Raw genomic sequence first — 23122 nt, 5'->3', positions numbered from 1 at the left:
CGTTGCTAGGGTAGTGCAGTGACAGACGCGGCGTTGCTAGGGTAGTGCAGTGACAGACGCGGTGTTGCCAGGGTAGTGCAGTGACAGACGCGGCGTTGCTAGGGTAGTGCAGTGACAGACGCGGTGTTGCCAGGGTAGTGCAGTGACAGACGCGGTGTTGCTAGGGTAGTGCAGTGACAGACGCGGCGTTGCTAGGGTAGTGCAGTGACAGACGCGGTGTTGCCAGGGTACTGCAGTGACAGACGCGGTGTTGCCAGGGTACTGCAGTGACAGACGCGGCGTTGCTAGGGTAGTGCAGTGACAGACGCGGCGTTGCCAGGGTAGTGCAGTGACAGACGCGGTGTTGCTAGGGTAGTGCAGTGACAGACGCGGCGTTGCTAGGGTAGTGCAGTGACAGACGCGGTGTTGCCAGGGTAGTGCAGTGACAGACGCGGCGTTGCTAGGGTAGTGCAGTGACAGACGCGGCGTTGCTAGGGTAGTGCAGTGACAGACGCGGTGTTGCCAGGGTAGTGCAGTGACAGACGCGGCGTTGCTAGGGTAGTGCAGTGACAGACGCGGTGTTGCCAGGGTAGTGCAGTGACAGACGCGGTGTTGCTAGGGTAGTGCAGTGACAGACGCGGCGTTGCTAGGGTAGTGCAGTGACAGACGCGGTGTTGCCAGGGTACTGCAGTGACAGACGCGGTGTTGCCAGGGTACTGCAGTGACAGACGCGGCGTTGCTAGGGTAGTGCAGTGACAGACGCAGCGTTGCCAGGGTAGTGCAGTGACAGACGCGGTGTTGCTAGGGTAGTGCAGTGACAGACGCGGCGTTGCTAGGGTAGTGCAGTGACAGACGCGGCGGTACCAGATTGTGCAGCCCCCGTTCCAGAGGAACCAGTCCCACTGGCCCAGAGCTGCATCTCCAGCTTGACAAAGGGGAAACACATTTTTCATTATGGGGGAAACAATACATAGGTATATGAAAACATGTGACACTAAATGTATTAATCAATTGAAGATTCAGTTTCTAGTATTCAATATTTTTATTGGAACTTTCAGCAGTTTATCTAAACATTGAATTACACTGAGTGTTTCATTACAGCTCCTAATTTAATTGTTGATACTCTATGGTTTTTTCGGTAAAGTCACGTAGGTAGAATAAAAATACCGAAAGAACCAAAGAGTGGATTCCTGCAGTCACGAAAGCTTCAAATCAAGATTGATTGTTGATAGTTCGAGATACAAGGTGAAGTTAACCGTTGCTCATTTTCTATAAAATTTCTGTTGCAGCCATGTGAAGAGAGTGCACAGATACTTAAGAGTAAAACTGTTTTGATCTTGTTTAAGATTAAAACAACAAAAAAGCACGAGCTCAGATTTATTTTCTATAGATTTGTGATGTTTTATTTGTATACTGTATATCTTGCGTGCTTCGATCCCTCTGCCTAATTCAGGTCAGTGCCTTTGGGCTGGATTTCTAGGCAAGAGGAAAGGCGGGGAGTTTGTTCTCCGGCCTAGCGGCACCTGTGTTTCATTCATAGTCAAAAGACTGGCTTGCGATGGGATAAAATGGCTTAGAAATGTGCCGATGTGTTGCAAAACGCACGCCGGAGGAGCAATGTTGTAAATTGGATTTCAAGAAAGTTACATCCAGGAGGGTTGTGCAGGTTAAATTCAGCTTGAGTCGTATCCTGCAGTGAGAACAGTTGGTGGATATTACTACTCTGTTGCCAGTGGTCAAGTGCGTTAACTTTTAATCACGTCTTTAGCACTGGCTTATCAAGGTGAAATGTACTTTTGTCGTAGCTACTTCCTTTTTTCAGTCGCCTCCAAAGGCCATACGTTTTGTATGGATCTACTCCCTTGCTTGAGATCTACCTGGGGGGGGAATACGCACGCAGTCAAGTCTACGATAACCTATATTACCGCTTAATAAGGGGCACTTTTAATTTGCTGAAGTAGCTTAATCATAGGGAACTTTTTTAGCAGAACAAGTAACAGTTAGAACAGTTCGATTGCCCATTGGATCAGTGCTGTACAAAATCTATGGACCTCTACAGATTATTTTAAACAAAGTGGTCGTTTTAGTTTCTGAATGATTGTTTTGATCATTGCCTTGGGTTCATCACAGTGTGAAGCTTAGTCCATAGAATATCCCTGTAAAGTAATATTTAGTTCTGTTTAATCAGCATTAAATGCAATCCTCACTTGATTGACTGATTTTCCTCGTCTGCCTTCAACTTGTTTCTCTGGAGCAGCGCGAGGGTCGGGTCCTTTTGTTGTACTTGGGCTTCACGGTGGTTTTGTACATTTCGTTGGCTTGGTTAAAACCCAGGAGCACTGAGGAGGTGCCATCCTCCTTAGCCACCAAAACACCTCAATATAATCATGACAGCATAATGTTGATACCTGGTTCCCATGAGATTAGCCCCACCGTGCTCATAGACTTCCGAGTTAAATGTTAAGTTTGGGGGATAACTGGACATAAATTACCTGTTGACCAACTTTCCCAAGGTGCTGCTATGTGATTCTATTAGGCTATGATTCCTCTTGTTCGAAGTACATTTTCACCACATGTTTTGCTTTTGCCGCATTGGAACTTGAAGGATTTCAAGAATAATAATTGGCTGAGCTTTTTTGATGAAACAGAATTTTACCCAAAAGAGTGCACAAGGATCGTCCCGAGTGGACATGTGTGACGCCACCCTTCCGTTGGCTGGGTTACACACTTATTGCTGTGCACAGATGCACAGCAATGCATCCAGGCAGCCTCAACAACAACCCACAGCCACAACGCTTACCTACGGCCTCAACGCTAATCCACACTTGATTGAGTTCTCTCACCTCTCTTTTCTCTAAGACTGAACGATTATCGGTGATTCTGTTTCAATCTTCATCGGTGAACATGAGTGGAGCGTATGTGTGCACACCTACATGCATAAGCGAGCGTCTCTGTAAATAAATTACATATGCGAGTGAGCAGCCAATTATTTGGTTGTCCAAATAGTTGTCGGGGAGGTCTTAACGGTTTTCCTGGTGGTCTTGGTAGTAACCCAGTCGTACCAGTGGTTCTGCAAGTCTGATTGGTAGTCCTGTAAGTCCAAGTGGTTGTAATGGTGGTCTTATTAAAAAATCAGTTTTCTGGGAGGTCTCAAGGGTCGTCTTGGTTGTCCTAGGGGTAGTCCCCATGTTCCCGTTAATACTTCCCATATTCCCAGTCGCAAGTCCATTGGTCGTCCCCCGATATTAGGCTGCCGGTAGAGACCAGAATTGCCGTGGAAAAGTGCTTCAATGACGATTTTAGCAGGCCGAACAGACCCTCTATTTTTGCCTGATTGTCAATCTAGGATCCTCCGAGCCGCCTCCCACGAATCCACGATTCCGTTGAACCCTCAACCCTGCTAGGAATCGTATTTGTTTCTAATAATGGAATCCCTTCCAAGCTAGGATTCACGAGAATGGCCCAACTCATCCATTCACGTGGTGGGATTTGCATTACCATCGCTATGTCCTGATGCACCGTGCATGGTGAGACTTTCTGCATGTTAAGATTATGCAGCTAATGCCAGCGGTCGGTCCTTGGGCCAAGACCCACAATTTCAGAAGGAGGTTTTTTTTAGGAACAGGTTCAAGCTGCCACACAGAAGTGGACTGCTGTTGGTTTGGTAATGAAAGTGAATATGAACAAATGGTTTTAGGTTCCTTCTTTTTTTAAAAATGTATTAATCAGTTATTTCCGAGGATAAAAACTGGTGCATATGATTGGCTACGTATGGTGCAAAAGAAGCACAACATACATTTGACCATCACCCATCAAAGTTATGGGCAGTTTTGCAGGGGTATAATTATTGAGTATCACATGTGACTGGATGAATATTGGCTGTGTTTGCATTGTCTTCTTAAGGCATGATAGGAAATGTCCAATGTAAGGCTGTGAATTTACAACATTTAAACAAGTCTGCTTGTAAATTATGGGCAGCTGCATCAAGTTGAACGGCATGAATCCGATATGGTTCTTAATGAAAGCCTGAGCCCTCATCCATTCGTCTGATGTCATAATGAAATGCAAGTTTATAGCTGCACTATAAATGAGTCAGCTTTTTTCCCCTGCATCTCAATCTATTCATTAATTTTCTTATCACCTCTGTCTTTGCATCACTCTGTGTGTCTGTATTTATTCCATGCATCATCGTGTTGTCCACTTCTGGTCTCCCATTTCCCTCTATTTGCCCCCAATACCATTCGGATGTTTGCCATTTACGCCCCATAGTGAGGTCTGGCACCCCCCTCTCTTACCGGCCCTCACACCCTGGCTGCAGGCCTCCAGACGCCCCTCATCAATGGGGCGGGGGGGGGGGCTCTTGATGCTCCTAACACCTCGAGACCAGCCCACTGAGATACAAGACCACAGTTCCCCCCCATCAACTTCCTGACCCCATTCATTAAACCACTGTCCGATGCAGATTTGCTATTTGGCTGGAGTGTTAAAAGTGTGGTGACCACCCTGGCTAACGACACTGGTAACTATCAACTCCGGACCCGGGACCAACGACATACTGCCCGGGTCCAAGTGCTGGAAGACTCACAGAATGGAGATCGTAGACAAAGGCTTTCTTCCCCCAGACGGACAACCAAGATCCCTCTCGGGACTCAGCTTCAATTCTCTCCGGCGTGGCCGGCTCCGTCCTTGGCCACGCCCCCCTTCCAGAACCGTGAGGAAGAACCTGGGTTCGAATCACGTGGCCCTCCTAGCCCCCTCTTGGGGGCCTCCCTGTCATTCAAACCGGTCACTTGTCCTCCCGGGTCAACCAGAGTGTCATGGCCTTCCCCTTCGGTCGGCACACACACCGTGGACTCTAGGGCCAGCACTGCACCCACAACATGGTGCCATCCAGCGATGTCATTACAAAAGTGCTATTCTTTGAACTCGTATTATTACAGCAGAATGGTAATTTGTGTGACTTTGTAAAGCTAGATTATTGTTTAAGTATAGCCGTCTTTCACTTGCACGCTTTACTCATCTTCTGTGTGAACCGTTTTGTATCTATTTTCAGAGCTCATTAATAAATACCATTTTTAAAACACTCAATGCAATTAATGTTAATTAGCAGTGTGGTGGCATCTTATAATGAAGAGGTACTCGACTGTGTTGCCAGTGCAATGGGGAGATGAACCATTGAGCTAAACATAATTATCACCTTTTTACTTGGCTACTGATGTAATGCCTAATTATAATTTGATTCGCTCCTATAGCTGTCCGTTTTATCAAATGTATGCCAATATTACATTTTTTTGGAACAATTATATATATTTTTTGTGGATTTTAGTAATGTTTGTCGAATGGTAAGTGCAAAAGTTACTCATAGGGAATACATTGGTGTGTGTAACATTTCATATTTGTGCTTGTAAAAATTTTTATGTAATTCTGCTGAAATGTTTTATACTTGGCTTTGCTCTTCAGCTATCTCATGGTGGATTCAGTGATGTTAAATTTAAGCACAGTAACATTGTAGTTGAACAACTTTGCTTTATGCTTAGATTTAGCTATAAACCGCAAGCAAAATTAGGAATTGGAGCCATGTCCAAGGAATAGTTTTTTCCACATTCAGCATTGCATCTTCAGTCTGTTTGAATTAAACCCTCGCATGATTTAACTTCGACGCAGCTCCATATCTGTGATTAGTTGTGGCAAGTGGTTTATGAACACTGTTTAAAAAATCACATCACTTTAACGAGCTATACAAAATTAAATGGTATTTTAAACTAAAGTATATGAAATGTTAACCGTGTTTGTTCCTCCTGTATGCTCAGGTTCCCTTTTCCTTTAGCCCGCTGCGACCTTCATTCCCTGGGAGTTGGCGCTGTCTGCTGTGCCGGTGCGAAACTCCGAGCATGCTGCAGGCCTCTGCCGGGGAGACCAACGGTTTAGCGCCTGGCGCCGGTGGAGGCACCAACCCACTGCAGCTCGGCCTCGCGGCGTGTGCCGCTGGCACCAATGGACAGAGCTCCGCGCAGACAAACTCTGAAGGGAATGGCCTGAACGGTGCGCCGAGCCCCGGGGCGCCGAACCCGCCGCAGCCAAGTTTTGTCGGAGCCCTCAACGCGTCTCGCAGCCCGCCCTCTCCCATGCAGAATGGCGCGACGCCGGAGAACACCACTCTCTTCCCGTCTCCGCTCTGGGTGTGCCACGACTGTCGGAGGAACTTTGAGGAGCAGCACCTCCGAGGAAATTTTCAGCCCACGTCTCAGGCAAGTGTTACCCGAGTCTTCTCTTGCCTCGGCCATGCTCTCCCTGGGCTGCCCGTAGGTACCGACGGTGACGTGATGGTAACCGGAACGGGCGTGACCCCGCACCCAAGCCCGCCTGCGTGCTGCGAGAGCGTTGACATTCTTGTGTAAATCAAGATGCTGGGGGGGTTTCCTCTTGCACAGTGAAGACAGTGCGAGGGATGCCATGGGACTTCCTCAAAACGAATGCGTTCGTCACATGAAACGGAACATTTCTATTGAAGGTTCCCATACATAGGAATATGTCAACTGCATGCTTTAGTACCGATCAGTTTTTAGGTGATACAGTATATACAGTATCTTTATGGTTGACCTTATGCAATTGGCCTCTTCTTTTTCTTTACAATTATTATTTATTCATCCGATTCAGTTACCAATTCTCATTTGAATGTTGCGCTTTGAAATCCGTAAGCATTGATTGAAGTACAGTATTTATAAGTGGGGATGTCCGGCGGTGAAAGCTCCCTGTACCTGCAAACTGTGCTGCTATTGGCTGCTGCAAACGCATGTTTTGAGGGCACTGCATGCAGTTAAGTCTGTAGAGAATAGTTCTTGATTGGTCAATGTGCAGGTCCATCGACCAGCAGCTTGCCCAAGATGAACGCGTGAATTACGGTCGCTGTTAAAATCAAGTGCCTGTGTTGCAGTGACTGGAGTGCGGTGGGCTTGAGGTGGGCTAGTTTTTCCAAGTGATACAGGCTTCACATAGTCAGGCTCGTGGATTATTCTGTTGTATGCCTCAGTCCATCATACTCTCTGAGGTCAATAAAATAGGTTCTACTTTCCGTGAAAGTCAACGGTGGAAGTGCTATAGATTAACTGACCTCGGCCTCAGGAATGCAGAATTTTTACCGCTGACTCGGAGCAGTAAACGGGAGATGAACAGCGCCTCTTGAGCAGGAAATCACGTGGACTTTTTTGATTCCTCATTGTAGATTGAGAACAGTTGCGTAAAGTTAAAGATGCGACTGGGCTTTAGAGTGTTGTTACACAGCGCAGATTAACACTACGTATAGCTGCACAGTTGTGAGCAGAGTGAGTCCACGTTGACCGATTCGTGAGAACTTCAACGCAGAGGAGGAGGATGGGAGAGGGTGAGCCGCCATGACGGGAGCCCTCTGCTGCAGGTCAGTTTCAGGGCCGACCATCGCCAACGCACAGGAGCAGCCTGCTTTAATTAATAGAAAACGGATGTGGAAGGCCAGTTTTACGGAGAAAGACTCTCTTAACTCGCACGTATTGCTGACGATAGCAGTTTTCTGCGTTGGTCAATCACACTGGTGTCATTTAGAAGCAATTGTTGATTAAAACAAATATTCTTGACATATTCTTTGGGTCTTTCGGTAAAGTCACGTAGATAGGTTCAAAGAAAATAACAAAAAACGACGACGTTTCCATCGCAACACAAGCGGTGGTCATCAGGAAAAGGGGGTAGCTCCTATAAGCAATTATTTATAAAGGTTTGATATGGGCGTAGCCCAAGTGTCAGCAGCATGGGTGGGGCAGCTGATGTTAAAGTAAGTGGTGGGCAGTGACCGCAATGGCGGTCGGTTTCCACCAATTAAAGGGCTGCCAGGTAAACATTAGCATGTTAATGTGAGAGATGAGCATGTTAATCTGAGTGATTAGCATGTTAATGTGAGTGGTTAGCATGTTAATGCGAGTGGTTAGCATGTTAATGTGAGTGGTTAGCATGTTAATGCGAGTGGTTAGCATGTTAATGCGAGTGGTTAGCATGTTGATGCGAGTGGTTAGCATGTTGATGCGAGTGGTTAGCATGTTGATGCGAGTGGTTAGCATGTTAATGCGAGTGGTTAGCATGTTAATGCGAGTGGTTAGCATGTTAATGCGAGTGGTTAGCATGTTAATGCGAGTGGCTAGCATGTTAATGCGAGTGGCTAGCATGTTAATGCGAGTGGCTAGCATGTTAATGCGAGTGGCTAGCATGTTAATGCGAGTGGCTAGCATGTTAATGCGAGTGGCTAGCATGTTAATGCGAGTGGCTAGCATGTTAATGCGAGTGGCTAGCATGTTAATGCGAGTGGCTAGCATGTTAATGCGAGTGGCTAGCATGTTAATGCGAGTGGCTAGCATGTTAATGCGAGTGGCTAGCATGTTAATGCGAGTGGCTAGCATGTTAATGCGAGTGGCTAGCATGTTAATGCGAGTGGCTAGCATGTTAATGCGAGTGGCTAGCATGTTAATGCGAGTGGCTAGCATGTTAATGCGAGTGGCTAGCATGTTAATGCGAGTGGCTAGCATGTTAATGCGAGTGGCTAGCATGTTAATGCGAGTGGTTAGCATGTTAATGTGAGATCGCAGAGCCCCCGCCTCTAGATCGGAGGGTGGATGTGTTGGTGTGAGAAATGTAACCTGTTGATGTAAAATCAGAGAGCCGAAAATAACGAGCTACATGAAAGTGTTTGTTTACTGTAGTTTCATTCAATCACCTATAGAGTTCACCAAAATACTGATGACTTTGATGTCTCATAGAAATGCAAGGGATGTCTATTGTCGCTGCAATAAGAAAACTGCACGATCTGCAGAATGTAGCTAAATCACAGCGTATGGACTGATGACTTATTTTCTGAACACCTGGGCATTGGTTTCGACCAGTGGTTCTTCTTTTACTTGTCGTGTACCTACTGCATACCAGCCCTGTCAGCTGTCTCTGTACTTCTACCAGCCCTGTCAGCTGTCTCTACTTCTACCAGCCCTGTCAGCTGTCTCTGTACCTCTACCAGCCCTGTCAGCTGTCTCTACTTCTACCAGCCCTGTCAGCTGTCTCTGTACCTCTACCAGCCCTGTCAGCTGTTTGTCTACCTCTACCAGCCCTGTCAGCTGTCTCTGTACCTCTACCAGCCCTGTCAGCTGTCTCTGTACCTCTACCAGCCCTGTCAGCTGTCTCTGTACCTCTACCAGCCCTGTCAGCTGTCTCTGTACCTCTACCAGCCCTGTCAGCTGTTTGTCTACCTCTACCAGCCCCTGTCAGCTGTCTCTGTACCTCTACCAGCCCTGTCAGCTGTTTGTCTACCTCTACCAGCCCTGTCAGCTGTCTCTGTACCTCTACCAGCCCTATCAGCTGTCTCTGTACCTCTACCAGCCCTATCAGCTGTCTCTGTACCTCTACCAGCGCTGTTAGCTGTTTCTGTACCTCTACCAGCGCTGTCAGCAGTCTCTGTACCTCTACCAGCCCTGTAAGCTGTCTCTGTACCTCTACCAGCTGTATCAGCTGCAGCTGTCAGTGGTGGGGTTGGTAGGAGTAGGTGCACAGTTTCCTTAGTTCAGGTGCAGTAAACTGCAGGCTAGTGGGAATCCATTAATCAGTGTTTCTCATAGGTCTGGGGTTCTTGTAATGACTCGGAGGCGTTGTGACGTGTTACGGAGTGTGGACGTCTCCCTACAGTTGATGATCTCGCCATGTTGGGTGGCTCTAGAGGTAGAAGTGTGACGAGAGTGCCGCTGCCTCCTCGCGTGCTGCCAGCACAGTCATGCGTTTGTCCAGTATCCGGCACGTGGTGGTGATGATGTGGTCCGGTCTGTAGCCCTGGCGAGGTCCTCCACGGTACACGGCTGCTCCAGGAGCTGACAGAACAGTCGATGCTCCACGGTCCGTGTCTCACCGCAGTGTTGCTAGAGTAGCCCCACTCCCGCACGTTGACTCTTGATCTTTTTGAAGCCCATTGAAACATATCCACGTTGACCGATCTTTTTCTGTGTGATAAGTAGGAGCACGACGATTAATCTGCCCAATCAACATTAGTGCCACACTTAATATTGGTTTCTCATTAACATCCTCGTGGTTTCTGGAGCTTTTTAAAACCAATTATTTAAAACGAAATTATAACCGTGTAACTATGTTATGGGATCTGCACAAAACATTGAGTGCTGGATTGCGCAGCGCGCTGGTCCGTGTGGAGAATGATGAAGAACGATGCGTGCTTACAGGATGGCAAATCTCATCTCTCACATTTCATTTTGCGTTTTGCAGACATCTCTGCATTTTATGCTGATGTGTTTTACATCTCCCAGTTTTCCAACCACTACCTATTCAAGCAAACATTTTCTTTTTGCTGGACTTGGAAGTATCCTAGTTGGACGTAGCTCTGTGAAACATATTCGTTTCGTGCTGGGCAGTTCCTCCTGGAATCGTTCGAATTGCACAATTCCACCATTAGTTATGCCTGTTGGAATCAGGATTCGTCCACAGGCAGTTCTCATTGATAACCACCACTCGGTTCAATACGATTGTAATAGGGGTCTGGAAGGAATGAGAATGTTTTAGACAATACCTAGGCTTGCTAAAAACACATTTATTTTGTTATCGAATTAAGTTTTCTTTTGGGCAATCCTGCCAAAGTATCCCATTCGCTTCAATGGTAATGAAGAAATCGCCATGGGATTGAATGGGAATTGTTTGACAGAATGGCATTTTCGTGGTGACTTCAGAAACTGCCACTAGATGGCAGTTCCCCAAAGACACATGAGGCTGGTACCAATGCATGTATTTGTTCATCAATTAAAATGTATCTTTTGGCTCACTACACTTGCATTATATCATACCTGTGACAATTGTGATTTATGAAAACTATAAATGACAATTATGCTCATCCTCCTCTCAAATTATTTTAATTATTCGACAGTCTCAGGATCGTCCAATACATTTGTGATAATGGAGCCATCTGAAGTTTTTTAAATGAGACCGCAAATGAGAAACTATACAAATGAGGTGGTAAAGAAAAACAAGATACGGGTTTGAGTGGGACCCCACATTTTTGAGTCCTCGGTGGGCAGAGGGAGAGGACGAGGACGGTATTTGTTACATGCCGAGAAAGTTCTGCCAATTGCAACCACCCAAAAATACTGTACTGCTAAAGTTGCAAATTGTGGCCTAGCGATTGTGAAGGTCTCCCAGCATTAACATTCATTCATGGATGACACGTCTTCATTGCCTCAGCAGTTATTGGGTAGCAGTGCGGTGATAACACCTGTGTGCCTCACAGCGAGAAGGCCTCGGGATAGATTCCTTACTAAGGCACTTTGTCCATGGAGTCTCTGGATGTTCTCAACCTGCTTTGCATGGCTTTCCTCTGGGTCCTCCTGTTGCCCTCTAGTTATACAAAACACATCTTACAATGTAACTGGTATTGGCCAAACATCACAATGCTAAAAAACAGTAACCTGCAAATCAATCGATTTTTATTAATTGTAGCAACACCGCCATCGAACTGAAAAATATCGCAGGAGCCTCCTGATGTAGAATTGACACTCTTTCATGGGTAACAACATCAATAATAAGCGTTGATGTTTTATGCTGACAACCAACCGCTGTTTTTCAGACGGTGGACGCTGTTCAGAAGCCGCCCATTGTCCTGGATGCGGTGGCGAATGGTGGTAAAACTGAAAGCGCGCTCCCGGTCCAGCCCCCAGCCGAACTCACCACTGTCCCAGGCCTCATCTGCAACTGTGAATCGTGCAGGGAGCGCAGGTAACGCGACGGAGCAGTGTGCATCGTGGACAAGTGACAGCTGATTGTCCATTTGCAGTGAAAACTAACATTTTCTGAATCAACAGTGTTTCTATTCTAATCTTATAGAATACAATGTATGGGTGTCCTGGAATCTGTGCAAGTGTCAGCCAGCACAGGTATGATGTTTGTATACATGTATGTTGAACTTCTTTCGCACCGTGCGTAGCCAACCCAATGGACAAGACTTGTGACGGAATGGCAGCCAAAGTAGGAGAACGCGCCCGAGAGGATGAACGCTGCGGAGATGAGCGATGCGATAGGCTGATGTGCGGGAGCAAACCGGATTGTGGCCTCACTGCACCGTGGGAGATGGCAATGACATGGATAAGCATTTGTCCAATCGTGGATAGAACATGGCTGATGATGGTAGTAAGGGTGATTAAGAATTAGTTTAGAATTGCAGTGAGTACTCTAATAAGAATGCACATTAGTGTCAGCATTGGTTAGAATATCGTGAAAACATTTTGTAAGCACTGATGAACAAACACAAGTAAGCGTGATAGTATACGCATGATCTTGTACGCATGATCGTGTACGCATAATCACGTGTACGCGTGATAGTATACGCATGATCGTGTACGCATAATCACGTGTACGCGTGATCGTGTACGCGTGATCGTGTACACAATCCCTGGGAAGTGGTAGTAAGTACTACACCAAGTACTTGCAAGCACTAATCAACATTCATATGCACTACATAGAATAGGCACACACTCGAACTAGCAATTAATCAACAGTTAATATCAAACAAAAACATACGTTTTTATAGTTTTAATAAATATATGAATAGATCACCTTGATGCACAAGATAATTTTAAATGAACTGACATCGTAACTTAGTTTTTTGTATGTGCACGTGCGATAGTCTCGTGCAATTGAGAATCCCAAACAGAAGGTGCCCGTGCCACTCCACCACGCTAGGCGGGCAAACACGGAGGTGGCGGCGGTATTTGCTACCCGGGTGGTGACGTCGTGGTGACCTCACGGTGTCGCGCCGATGCGCCGCAGATTCTTGAGAACTATAAACCTGTTTTTCACAGTGCTTCAGCTGTCCCCGCACTTCTATTAATAGCAGCGCTTCATTGTTTAAAACAAGGAACAAAAATCATAAATATGCATGGGTTCTGAAATATTTTCCAACATGCTTTTGTCCTTGGGTATATTTAATGTTAATGAATGCATATTGCCTGCGATGGCATGGGGATTGGACACTTTGATATGAACGAAGAAAATGGAAAATGTGCAAATAATGGGAAGTGTGCCAAAACTGAGTAATGTTCAAAGAAGCGTGGAGGGGTTCAAGGTTGGAATTACATTCAGAGGAACAGAGGGATTAGAGAACACACGCAAATAAAGGAAACCATTCTAACTTTATACGCAGGCGTTCGCAACCAATATTATGAATCTTGTTTTTTGGCTTAGGTCGTATAATTGGCTGTCTCGGGTGGAGGAGGCTTTCCGACACATTCTTAGCGTTCGTTTATAAAAGTCAGTGGGCTTATCTCAAGATCGGCCGGCCTTCTGGAGGAGACTCGGGAAGGGCATTTGGAGGCAGCCGCCCTTCAGCGACAACCGAGGCGTTCGTGTCAAGTCTCAAGGATTACCCTTGAGACTCTTAAGTTTTTTCACAGTTGTGAGTGTCTTATGGCCATGCAATGGATTCTTGCGTTTTTTGACATTTACCTATTTACTGCAGCACAGCTTCTAATAGATTCAGGTCTCACTTAAGGGTCAGCTCAAAAAGTGTTGTCTTTACTCAATCTTTCTACGAGCAAAAAACAGTAAACTAATTACAACTATCCAAGGTTATAATTATTATTCATTTAAAATACAATTGGGGTCTTCACTGAGTGGTGTACATTAGCCCCTTGCTGCTACGCACGCTCATTTTGTAATCTCTTCCTTCTTTTCTTCAAAAGTAGACTTGCCTGCATGATTATAGTTTAGTGTCTTTGTGCACGAATTACTCGTAAGCATTTGAGAGTGGGCGACGCAAGATCTAGTCTTCTAAACGTTTACCAGTGGACAACTCCACTTGACTGCATCGTCGCATCAACACTCTGAGAGTGACCGGCTTTCTGAAGTCTCAGAGTGTACAGCCCACCAGTGCACCTCGAAACAGAATTGCAGTGACAGTATGTTCAGAATGTTTCTTCAGACTGGAGGAATCCGATGGGCTATGAAGCTCTCTTTCACAGATGTCCAGTAGTTGTTGACTGCTGTGAGGAGCACATTCTTTGGGCAAGGGGTTTGTATTTAAGGTTTGCGTACATGTAAAATTTAGTTTGGTAATTTTTTATTTTATTGATTATTCCCAAGGTTTCCGCAAGATTTTTGAGTCTGTCTTACTGATTTGAACCTTTTGGAGTAAACATGCATGCGGAGGACAGAGAAGCGACAATCACAACAATGAGTGGAGTGCCGGGGCAGCTGAGCCACAACAAGGTGGTACAGTGGGGAGAACAGGTGGCGCATCTGCCAGTTCTCTCAGTTAGCCTATAACATCTGGGTCTGTCCCATGGCCTCCTGCGAGTGAGCCTTCAACGCATCACATGGCCTCAAAGCTCACCGATCTTGGCACAAGGAGAGTGCGTGTCATCGCCACTTAGCGGTGAATGACGGTTGTTGCTATGGTATGTGCGCCATGGTCGCGCGTGTGTGTGTGCGTGTGGCAGGGAGATAGTGGGCGAGAGTGGGCGGGACGCACAGCTGCTGCAGAAGTACTGGACAGAAGTGCGGCACCTGGTGCGGTGCATCTACTGTCGGGCGGGGACGCCGCTCGCCGAAGAGCAGGGCACCGCGCCCGACGTGGAGAGCGTGAAGGAAATGGTGGACAGGTGAGGCCTGCCACGCACTATGGGCGGCAGGGCGGCGCGGTGGCAACACTCGGGTCACTGGGATCATAGGGCCGTGCGCTAACTGCTGCACAACTGCTCCCCTCTCCACCCCGCCTCATTGTACTAAATATCCTGCAACAAGTGCTCGTGTGTGTGGGTCAGCTCGGGCTGTGAGCAACGTTCACGGCAACGAGCGTAGCTCCGGGCGGCTAAAACGCAGAGTCTGCATGGTGGGGAGCGCAATTGGTGGATCTGCCAGTCAACTCGGTCATTCAAGCCATCGCACCTGGGTCTGTTCTGTGACCTCCTGCCAGCGGGCTTTCGGCTTTCGAGACTTCACGTGGCGTCAAAGTGCATCTTTCATGGCACGAGCGCCGTGGTGACGTCACCACCACTTATTGGTGAATGGCGGTTGTTGTTGTTGCTCAGGCTGTGCAAGGTTGACCCCTACCAGCTGTACCAGAGGCTGGAGTCGCAGGCGCGCGAGTACGTGCTGGAGGTGAAGCTACGTCTGGTGAAGCAGCTGACATCGGCGCCGCTGAGCGCGGCGCACGCGTGCCACCTGCTGTCGCTGCTTTTGGACGAGTACGGCGCGCTGTGCCAGGCTGCGCGCACCATCGCCACCTTCCTCGTCACGCTGGTCAGCGCTCGCGCTCGCGGCCACACCGCATGGTTACACGGTGGTGGCGAGCTCACGCCCGTAATCCAGCGCTGCGGAGGCAGCCGCGAGGATCTGTGGATCGCACGAATGTTGTGAGACTCCCTTCCCGTGGGCGTTGAGGTCGACATGCCCTGGCTCGCCAGGAGATGGCAGTACGCCAGGTGGATTCACTTCCATTGTTTCCATCTGTACGGGGATAGCGTTGCTCCCCTCGCACACGTGAGTTTTCTCGAGGCACTCTTGTTTCTTCCCACACGTGTAATGACTCATAAATGGAGTTTAGCAAACATCCCGGTTTAGGGCCACAGGCCTTGGGCTTCTTCAGGCTGCCTTCTCACCTGTCGGTGGTAACTGAATCTACATAAACTTTGCGCGTCACAAACGTTAACTTTAAACCTTTCTCACGTCTTGTCAATGCCCGTACTGCATTCACAAATTCGATGTGTCTCATTCACTTGCCTACATTGTTGGCAAATGTACTTTTAAACTATATTTGGTAAATATTGCCATTGTATTAACTTTTAAAAAATCCGCACCGTCTGCTTCGCAGCTAATCGGTTAAGATGCCGTCATGGAAATGAATTGGCCATTCGCTTGCTAGTGATAACCTTAAGTATGCCAGGAATGCCAAATGTACTGAATTTTATTCTTAATAAAACAAAGTGTATGATTAAAATATCTGCTTGTGGGTATGATTGCAGCAGTGCCCAACTCACAATTGAAAGGTTACCAGCTCATATCACAGTCAACTCAACCCATCTGTGCCATAGGGTCAATAAAATTACTGCCCCTTTCTGTAAATCGTGATCCTCCTGTGGATGGAATGGCTCCTGCTTGGCAATGTTGAATTTCTGCCACTGGCTCACGGTCGCTTGTTTTGAGGATGGAGGCACTTTGACGTGACGTTATTTTGACTTTACAGTAATTCTAGGACATGCAGCTTGTTTTCAGTAAAACTCCGCTGCTCCATTCACTCGGTCTGATGTAACGCATGGCAAAGCTGATTTGTGAGCACGTAGAAATGCAATTTTCACGTTTGTAAGTTTACCAAGAATAATCATTTTCAAAATGTTTCTGATATCTCATGAGCTGCACGGCCACCTCTATCTATTTTGAAAATGATGCCATTGATGGTTAATATTTATATTGGTCTCGTTTGTAATGCGGTATGACGGTTGTGTTAACAGGAGAAGGAGCATTTGAAGAAGTTTGAGGTGACGTGGGAGCTCCACAACATGCACCTCTTCCACAAGATGGTTTACTTTGCGCCTCTCATCCAAAGGGACCTCTCGACCCTGCTCAATCTGCTCAAGTAAGTCACGAGGACTTGCACCGGTGTTTGGTTACACACGGATGTAGGAAAACTCACGGAAGCAGGGGGGCAGTATCGTGCTGACTGCATACTTGCGTAACGGTAAGCAACGTGGAGGGGTCCTCCGGACACGGCGCCGTGACCTGACATCGGAGGGGCTGCTGGGTAATCTCGGGTGCACCGCACGGGGGTGGCCGGCGATAAGAAGGGGCTCTCGTGGCGTGGTTACCGATTACGTGGGGACCACAAATTCTGAAAAATACCGTTTCGGTGAGAATCGTCGGTCAGATTACAAAGAGCGATTTCCAAGCCTTGTGAAGCAGCGTGGCTCAGTGGAAACTTTGTGCCTCACAGCGAGAAGGCCCTATGTTCAATTCCTGACTCGGGTGTCTTTCTGTCTGGAGTTTGTACATCCTCTCTCCCTCTGTTCTGCATGGGCTTCTCTCTGGGTTCTCCGGTTTCCTCCCATAGCTACAAAATCATAAAATGTAACCGGTGGTGGCCATCCCAATGCTATCAAATTACCTGCAAATTACTCAATTAGATTACACACAGCAGCAACATCGCTCCCTCCTGTGGAAACTTGACAGGACCCTCCTGAAAAATATCCCTGAGCTCGAGAGAAGCTCTGCCATGGCGCTCTCCCCCACGTGTCTGTCCAGCGCTTCTCATCGGGAGATTAACGCGCACTCTACACACCTCCCAGGATCGTCGGTCTTGCCAAAGAAAAGGAGATATTCGTAGTTGTTTTGTCTGGCTTGATCAATGTTGGACATGACACAGAGAACAGCAGCAATTAGTTGTAACAGAGAGTGAACTTCACTGAGTTTGCAACATTGCTAGTGATGATGTGTTTTCGCGACTGGCGATTGTACCGTGATACTACGTAGTGTTTTCTGCAGTGCTGTATGTGTGTTGAACTTCTTTTGCACCGGACGTAGCCAACCGTGCTAAGCTTTGGCTCGTGACTTATCTCCCTCGCAACAGGTGAATTGTTAACCGTGTGTGGGTGACAATTTCTGACGAGTGGTAAAATGTCTCATTTTATATCCATTGAGCCGGTTAATGCTTTGAGATGTCATGTGGGTGACACGGCATGTGCCAAATGCCCAGAGCACAGTGGACCCCGTACAAAGTAAATTGACTTTAACTTGGCACAGACACAACTTCTGCTGTGGAGTTTTTCTAATTCCATCCCATTTTGGCTATGAATTCGTATGGATCTGTGTACCCAGTTAATATTTATAAATTGTCAGCAAAGGGATGTGGGCTAATTAAGTATTTATTGTCAACAGTGCAATTTGAAATCATCACAACATACCTTGTACGGCACACTCAAATCCAACGATGTGTGAGCCATGATCAATCCACTGCTGGAAGAAGGCCTCAAACCTCGACCACCTAAGATCTTGGGTCACAAAATCTACCCAGCACCTGCACACGAACTGACCTCATTGACGCGTTTATGGAGGGTTTACATTTGAAGACAAGACAAACAGCTAAGAGGCTTATACGATGTCTTGTATCATGGGCTGTGGGCGATGTTTTTGGTACGTGCGAGCAGATCACAAGATGAGCCCCAGGATGAAGCGACGGTGGAGCTGCTGGGACGCATGCGCTGCTTCGAGGAGGGCATGGTGTGCATTGCCACGCAGTGGAACGACTGTCAGAAGCGCATTGACGATTACGTGGATGAGCAGGTTCGCTTAACTCGGCCACACGCAGCTTACAGCCGGAACGATCCGGCCAACGCTCCGTTGACAAATGCCTGCGCATGCTCGCTTCCTGTGTTCACTATGGGGCCTCGTGTGTTCACTGTAGGGCTTTGTGTGTGCACTGTGGAGCTTCCTGTGTTCACTATGGGACCTCGTGTGTTCACTATGGCTGATTGGGGTTGTATATTTCCTCTTGCTGATTGGACCTCAAACTGCACTTAGTCCGCTTACTGGCATGGCCTGATCTCCACCCACTTTGGTCGAATTCTCCATGTGGACCAAGGCAGGGCAAAATTCAAATAAAGAATTATGCATGGGCCCCATTACAACAATGAAAAACATGGTTTCATCAATTTTACATGGGCCTTTGATCCCCTATGATTTTCACCCATGATGCCTTGCAAATTTTGCGTTTCACTTCTTGGCCGGTATTAGTCGGGCGGTGTTGGCTGGGCGTAATCCAGCACACTGGAGGCGAGGGTTTGTGGATCACACATTTTGTGAAATTCCTTTCCCCATGGCAATGGTGCCGTGCCTTGGCCTGGCAGGATATATGAACGAATCTCCATCTGTTCCACCTGGATGGGATAGAGTGTTAACCACATGGATTTTCTCCTCGGTGCTCTGGTAAACACTCATTAATTGGCTGAAAATATCTTAATATATAGAGGACCACAAAACTTGGGCACTTGTTAATGCCAGCTTACCGCTTGTCTGTGATCCCTTGAGCCTCTTGAGTCATTCTTTATGAGGCTGAGCAGATAATGGACAGTATGTTACAAGTTCATATTGTAACAACTAATCTCATACGGAGCTGTCCAATTTGTTTCTGTTTGATGTTTTCACGTTGAGATGGAGCAAGTCAAAAATGGGGCATAGTTACATCCAACAGAGCTGAAATCTTGGACTGTGAAACTGGAGGTCAATGCAACCCAGCATGGCACAAATTAAAAACAGCAGCCCAATTCAGCAAGTACATGTTGTAGGCAGTAAAGGTTCTTCTTGTCAGAATGATAGGGCATTCTGCAGCGTGTTTTGGATGAAACCGTTATCCTAATGAGCATTGGGTGAGGGGTCACTGATAGAGTTATCATTTCCAAACAATTTATCCTGTGGACCACATGCTGTCCAAAAACCAATGGGTCTCCAAACCTTAAGAACTCAAGGAGCACGGTGTTCTTTTTTGATCTTGGTTTACTTGACAACGTATTAGGTGCAGAAATAAAGTCATCATGCCTTTATTTGTCAGTTTCAGAATATTTAATTTGTAACGGAGGTCAGCCACAGCTTTGAAACTCAGGCTCTAAATAGATCGGTGCGTGTCAGCCTGCTACCGCGTGACAAAACACTGCCCTAAACGACGCCGTCATCGTTCAGGTGGTGGTGGTGGTGGCTTTGGCAAGCCGGACCACGGTGATGTTGCCACCTGCAAGTGGGGGCCACTCGACAGATGGGGCATTGGAAATGATGAAGTGCCAAATGGCGTCTGGCATGATATTTGTTCATATATCTAACAAACATATTGTCGTCGGTTATCCGCAACATATTAGGTTGCCGATAATTGATGATTAAATAATAATTAATTTATAAGTTCATGAAATTTCTTGCCGAAAATCAGACGTAACAAAAAATCAAATGTGCCAACAAATATCATGCCATAGATAACGATTCAGGGGCTACCCAGCCTGTGTTTCTTTAATAAGAGACATGGCTATTGACATGGAAGATACAAGGACAAGAAATCGATGACTGTACAACAATTTGACAAAATCACAAATAACCGGGTGGACAAACACGTTGAGACTGCATAAGTATGGTGCTCAGAGGTGAGAAGCCAACAGAGATTAATGGGAGGAAGTCTAAAACCCGCATTGCGTCTGGTGTGCACATGGCAGACATCGGTCAAACTGCATGCTTGACCTTTTCAAATTGTGTCGGTAAACAAAGCAACCTGTTGTACGCTCCCTTTGGGAACCTCAATGCGGCGTCGCCCCGTAGCCCCAGTCTCCCCGTGCTGTGGCAAGAAGCAGCTCCTCTCGTGCCGGCCCCACGCTGCTGTGCACGTGCCAGCCAACTCGAGAGACGCGGAGGCTGCCATGTGTTGTGTCAAATCAGCCGAGTGGTTCTCTGGCACAGCACTCTGTTGACATGTAGATTGTTTAAAATTGAGGAGGCTCATAAAAACAGGCGATTTTTTTTTTTGGATTAGCCAGTAATTAAATACATTTTAATCCACTCCACAAAACAAGGTAATTGTGACAAATCCTGATTGTTAAACCGGTACAACTCGATACACACCTCCCTGGGAACATACGCCTTCTCTCCTTGTCTGAGACGGTCATGTGAAATCATATGCATATTTGCAGGTTGCCTTGAAAAGAAAGCAAAAGGCACAGAAGGAGGACTGGGAGCTCTATAAGCAGAGGAAGCTCATTGAGCAGCAGGTGGGAGACTGTCGGGAGAGAGAACCCAGAGTTCATCTCTGTGTACAGCTGGGTTTGCTACACCATACACAACATTCTTATCAGTATCTATCAAAGTCCAAATATACCCGGCGATTGGAACAAGGTGACATCTTCACGTCATTGTTGTTACCTTTATTCTTGGCATTTCCATTTAATTTAATTAATAATAAACACAATAAACTGGTGCACACCGTCTACACAGCTGATGCACATCCACAGGTTTTGTCCACAGTCTTATTTTCTCCCATGGGGGGGGGGGGGGGGGGAATGAAACATTATGTGGCTGCCGAGGGAAGCGTAGCCGGGCGGTGGTGGCTATACACGCGGCCTGTAATCCAGCACTATGTGGAGGCAGCGAGGGTTGGTGAATCTTGGGGAATTCCTTTAGTGTGACTGTCGAGGTGCCATACACGGAGAAGGCAGTACAGCAAAGTGCGGACGAATATCGTCTGTCCCATTTGTATGGGACAGTGCTGCTCCCTCACGTGTTTGGGTTTTCTCCGAGGGCTCCGGTTTCCTCCCACATGTAGAAACAATTGGCTAATAGCATCTGAATATAGAGAGGACCGCAGAGCTTGGGCAATTGTTGGCGCCGGCTCACCACCTGGCTGCCTTACAGCTTGGCTGTGGGTCATCAGCGATTTTGAGATGCAGTTTGCAAAATCGACGCAACTAAAATGTAAATTAGTATTTTATACGTAATTTTCTATCCCCTCTGTAAACACAAGTCCCAGCCCCACATTGTTGTTATCGATTTAAAGCTGCTTTCCCAGAAGGCTGTCCTCTAAAACCCCGTGCGGGGAGATGTAGACCTTCATGCCATGAAAGGGGGTGGACATGGTTCAGAGATGGCTTTGCTCTAATGTTGGCCATCATTGAGAAGTGAACTTGGGGCTGTGTCAAGGTGTTTGTGTATGAATGTTGAACCTCTTTTTGCACCATACGCAGCCAACTGTGCTAATCAGAGGTGTAAATGTGCTTGTATACACAACAGCGTGGAAAACCCAAATCTTACACGGACCATCTTCACGTGGTACATGACAGCAGCAGTGAAAGTGTAACAACACGTGTTTTTTACAAACGCTTAAACGTGCAGTCATCAGTGTATGCTGTAGAATTGCAAAATAAACATTCTCTTGTGCAATTTAGCACGTAGGCTGCATTATGAATTTTCTCGTATGGCGTTCTAGTCAATACTGCGTTATGCACTGGCGCACTAAGTGCGATGAGTTGCCAAGGGAAGGGAACCCATTGGAATGATGACATACACCTCGGATTAGCGCGGTTCGACTACGTACGGTGCAAAAGAAGTTAATCGTCATACGTAGCAGAGTTTAATGTCGTTGCACGCTGCACGTTTGTGATTTGGTTGTCTCGTGTGTTGGTGGGAGCAGCTGATGAGCAGCAAGAAGTGCGAGCTGGCCGAGGGGAACGTGCCGGAGGCGGTGGCACAGCTGCTCGCGACCTCGCACCTCAACCTGGGCGACTGCCCAAACTGCAACTACCGACAGCGGTGAGACCGCCCAGGGAACGTTCACTCCACACAGTGCACGTTTACCAGAGAGTATCCATGCTCTACTGAGCACTAGGTCAGGGGTCACTGATGTCATTACCATTCCTAGACAATTTATGCTGTGGGGGACCACGTGCTGCTCGAAAACCAATGGGCCCCAAACCTTCAGAACTTGGCCTTCAACTACTCGTCAGAGATGTATGCAGCTCGCTGGCCAAGGTTATGTTTCTTTGTTTTTCCGGAGATCAATCAATACAAGGTTAGGTTAGGTGATGTGGCTTTTGCTTAATATTCTGTATGAAGCCATTTTATAGTTTGTTCTTGTTGATTTTTGTAATCTGCTGTCCCAAGATTAATAAGGATTATAGGGATTGTTGGGTGGCGAGTCGTGCGTGCTACTAATGGAATGCCACTCTGCATTAATGCTGAGTGTGCAGTAAGTGCCCGAGTTCCTAACACGACGGTGAGGGTGTACATATGCAGGCAAGTGGCCAGGGTTGGGTTTTCCCATGATGCGTGTTGGGATTTGTACAGGCCGTTCACAGGTCCACCGTTGCCAGGTTTGTGTCTGTGTGTAATCCCAGGTTTGTGTCTGTGTGTAATTGCCAGGTTTGTGTCTGTGTGTAATTCCAGGTTTGTGTCTGTGTGTAATTGCAGGTTTGTGTCTGTGTGTAATTCCAGGTTTGTGTCTGTGTGTAATTCCAGGTTTGTGTCTGTGTGTAATTCCAGGTTTGTGTCTGTGTGTAATTCCAGGTTTGTGTCTGTGTAATTCCAGGTTTGTGTCTGTGTGTAATTCCAGGTTTGTGTCTGTGTGTAATTCCAG

The 23122-nt window shown here is 47.0% G+C and overlaps 1 protein-coding gene across 1 annotated transcript in view; it reads left to right on the top strand.

Moving 5' to 3' along the window:
• The window catches only part of FAM193A (family with sequence similarity 193 member A), a 49352-nt gene that overhangs the window by 11890 nt on the left and 14340 nt on the right, over positions 1-23122 (top strand). The window contains exons 2-9 of the mRNA XM_061552711.1: positions 5790-6227; positions 11606-11754; positions 14472-14633; positions 15063-15273; positions 16482-16606; positions 18171-18306; positions 20688-20765; positions 22181-22299. Coding sequence (XP_061408695.1) covers positions 5790-6227; positions 11606-11754; positions 14472-14633; positions 15063-15273; positions 16482-16606; positions 18171-18306; positions 20688-20765; positions 22181-22299 — 1418 coding nt within the window. The remainder of the gene's footprint in view (positions 1-5789; positions 6228-11605; positions 11755-14471; positions 14634-15062; positions 15274-16481; positions 16607-18170; positions 18307-20687; positions 20766-22180; positions 22300-23122) is intronic.

The sequence above is a fragment of the Lethenteron reissneri genome, chromosome 17 (genome assembly GCF_015708825.2).
Source record: "Lethenteron reissneri isolate LAM-NWPU_2019-01 chromosome 17, ASM1570882v1, whole genome shotgun sequence".
NCBI classification, from domain to species: domain Eukaryota; kingdom Metazoa; phylum Chordata; class Hyperoartia; order Petromyzontiformes; family Petromyzontidae; genus Lethenteron; species Lethenteron reissneri.
Note: the sequence above shows the minus strand (reverse complement) of the source record. Positions and strands in the feature narration are given on the sequence as shown.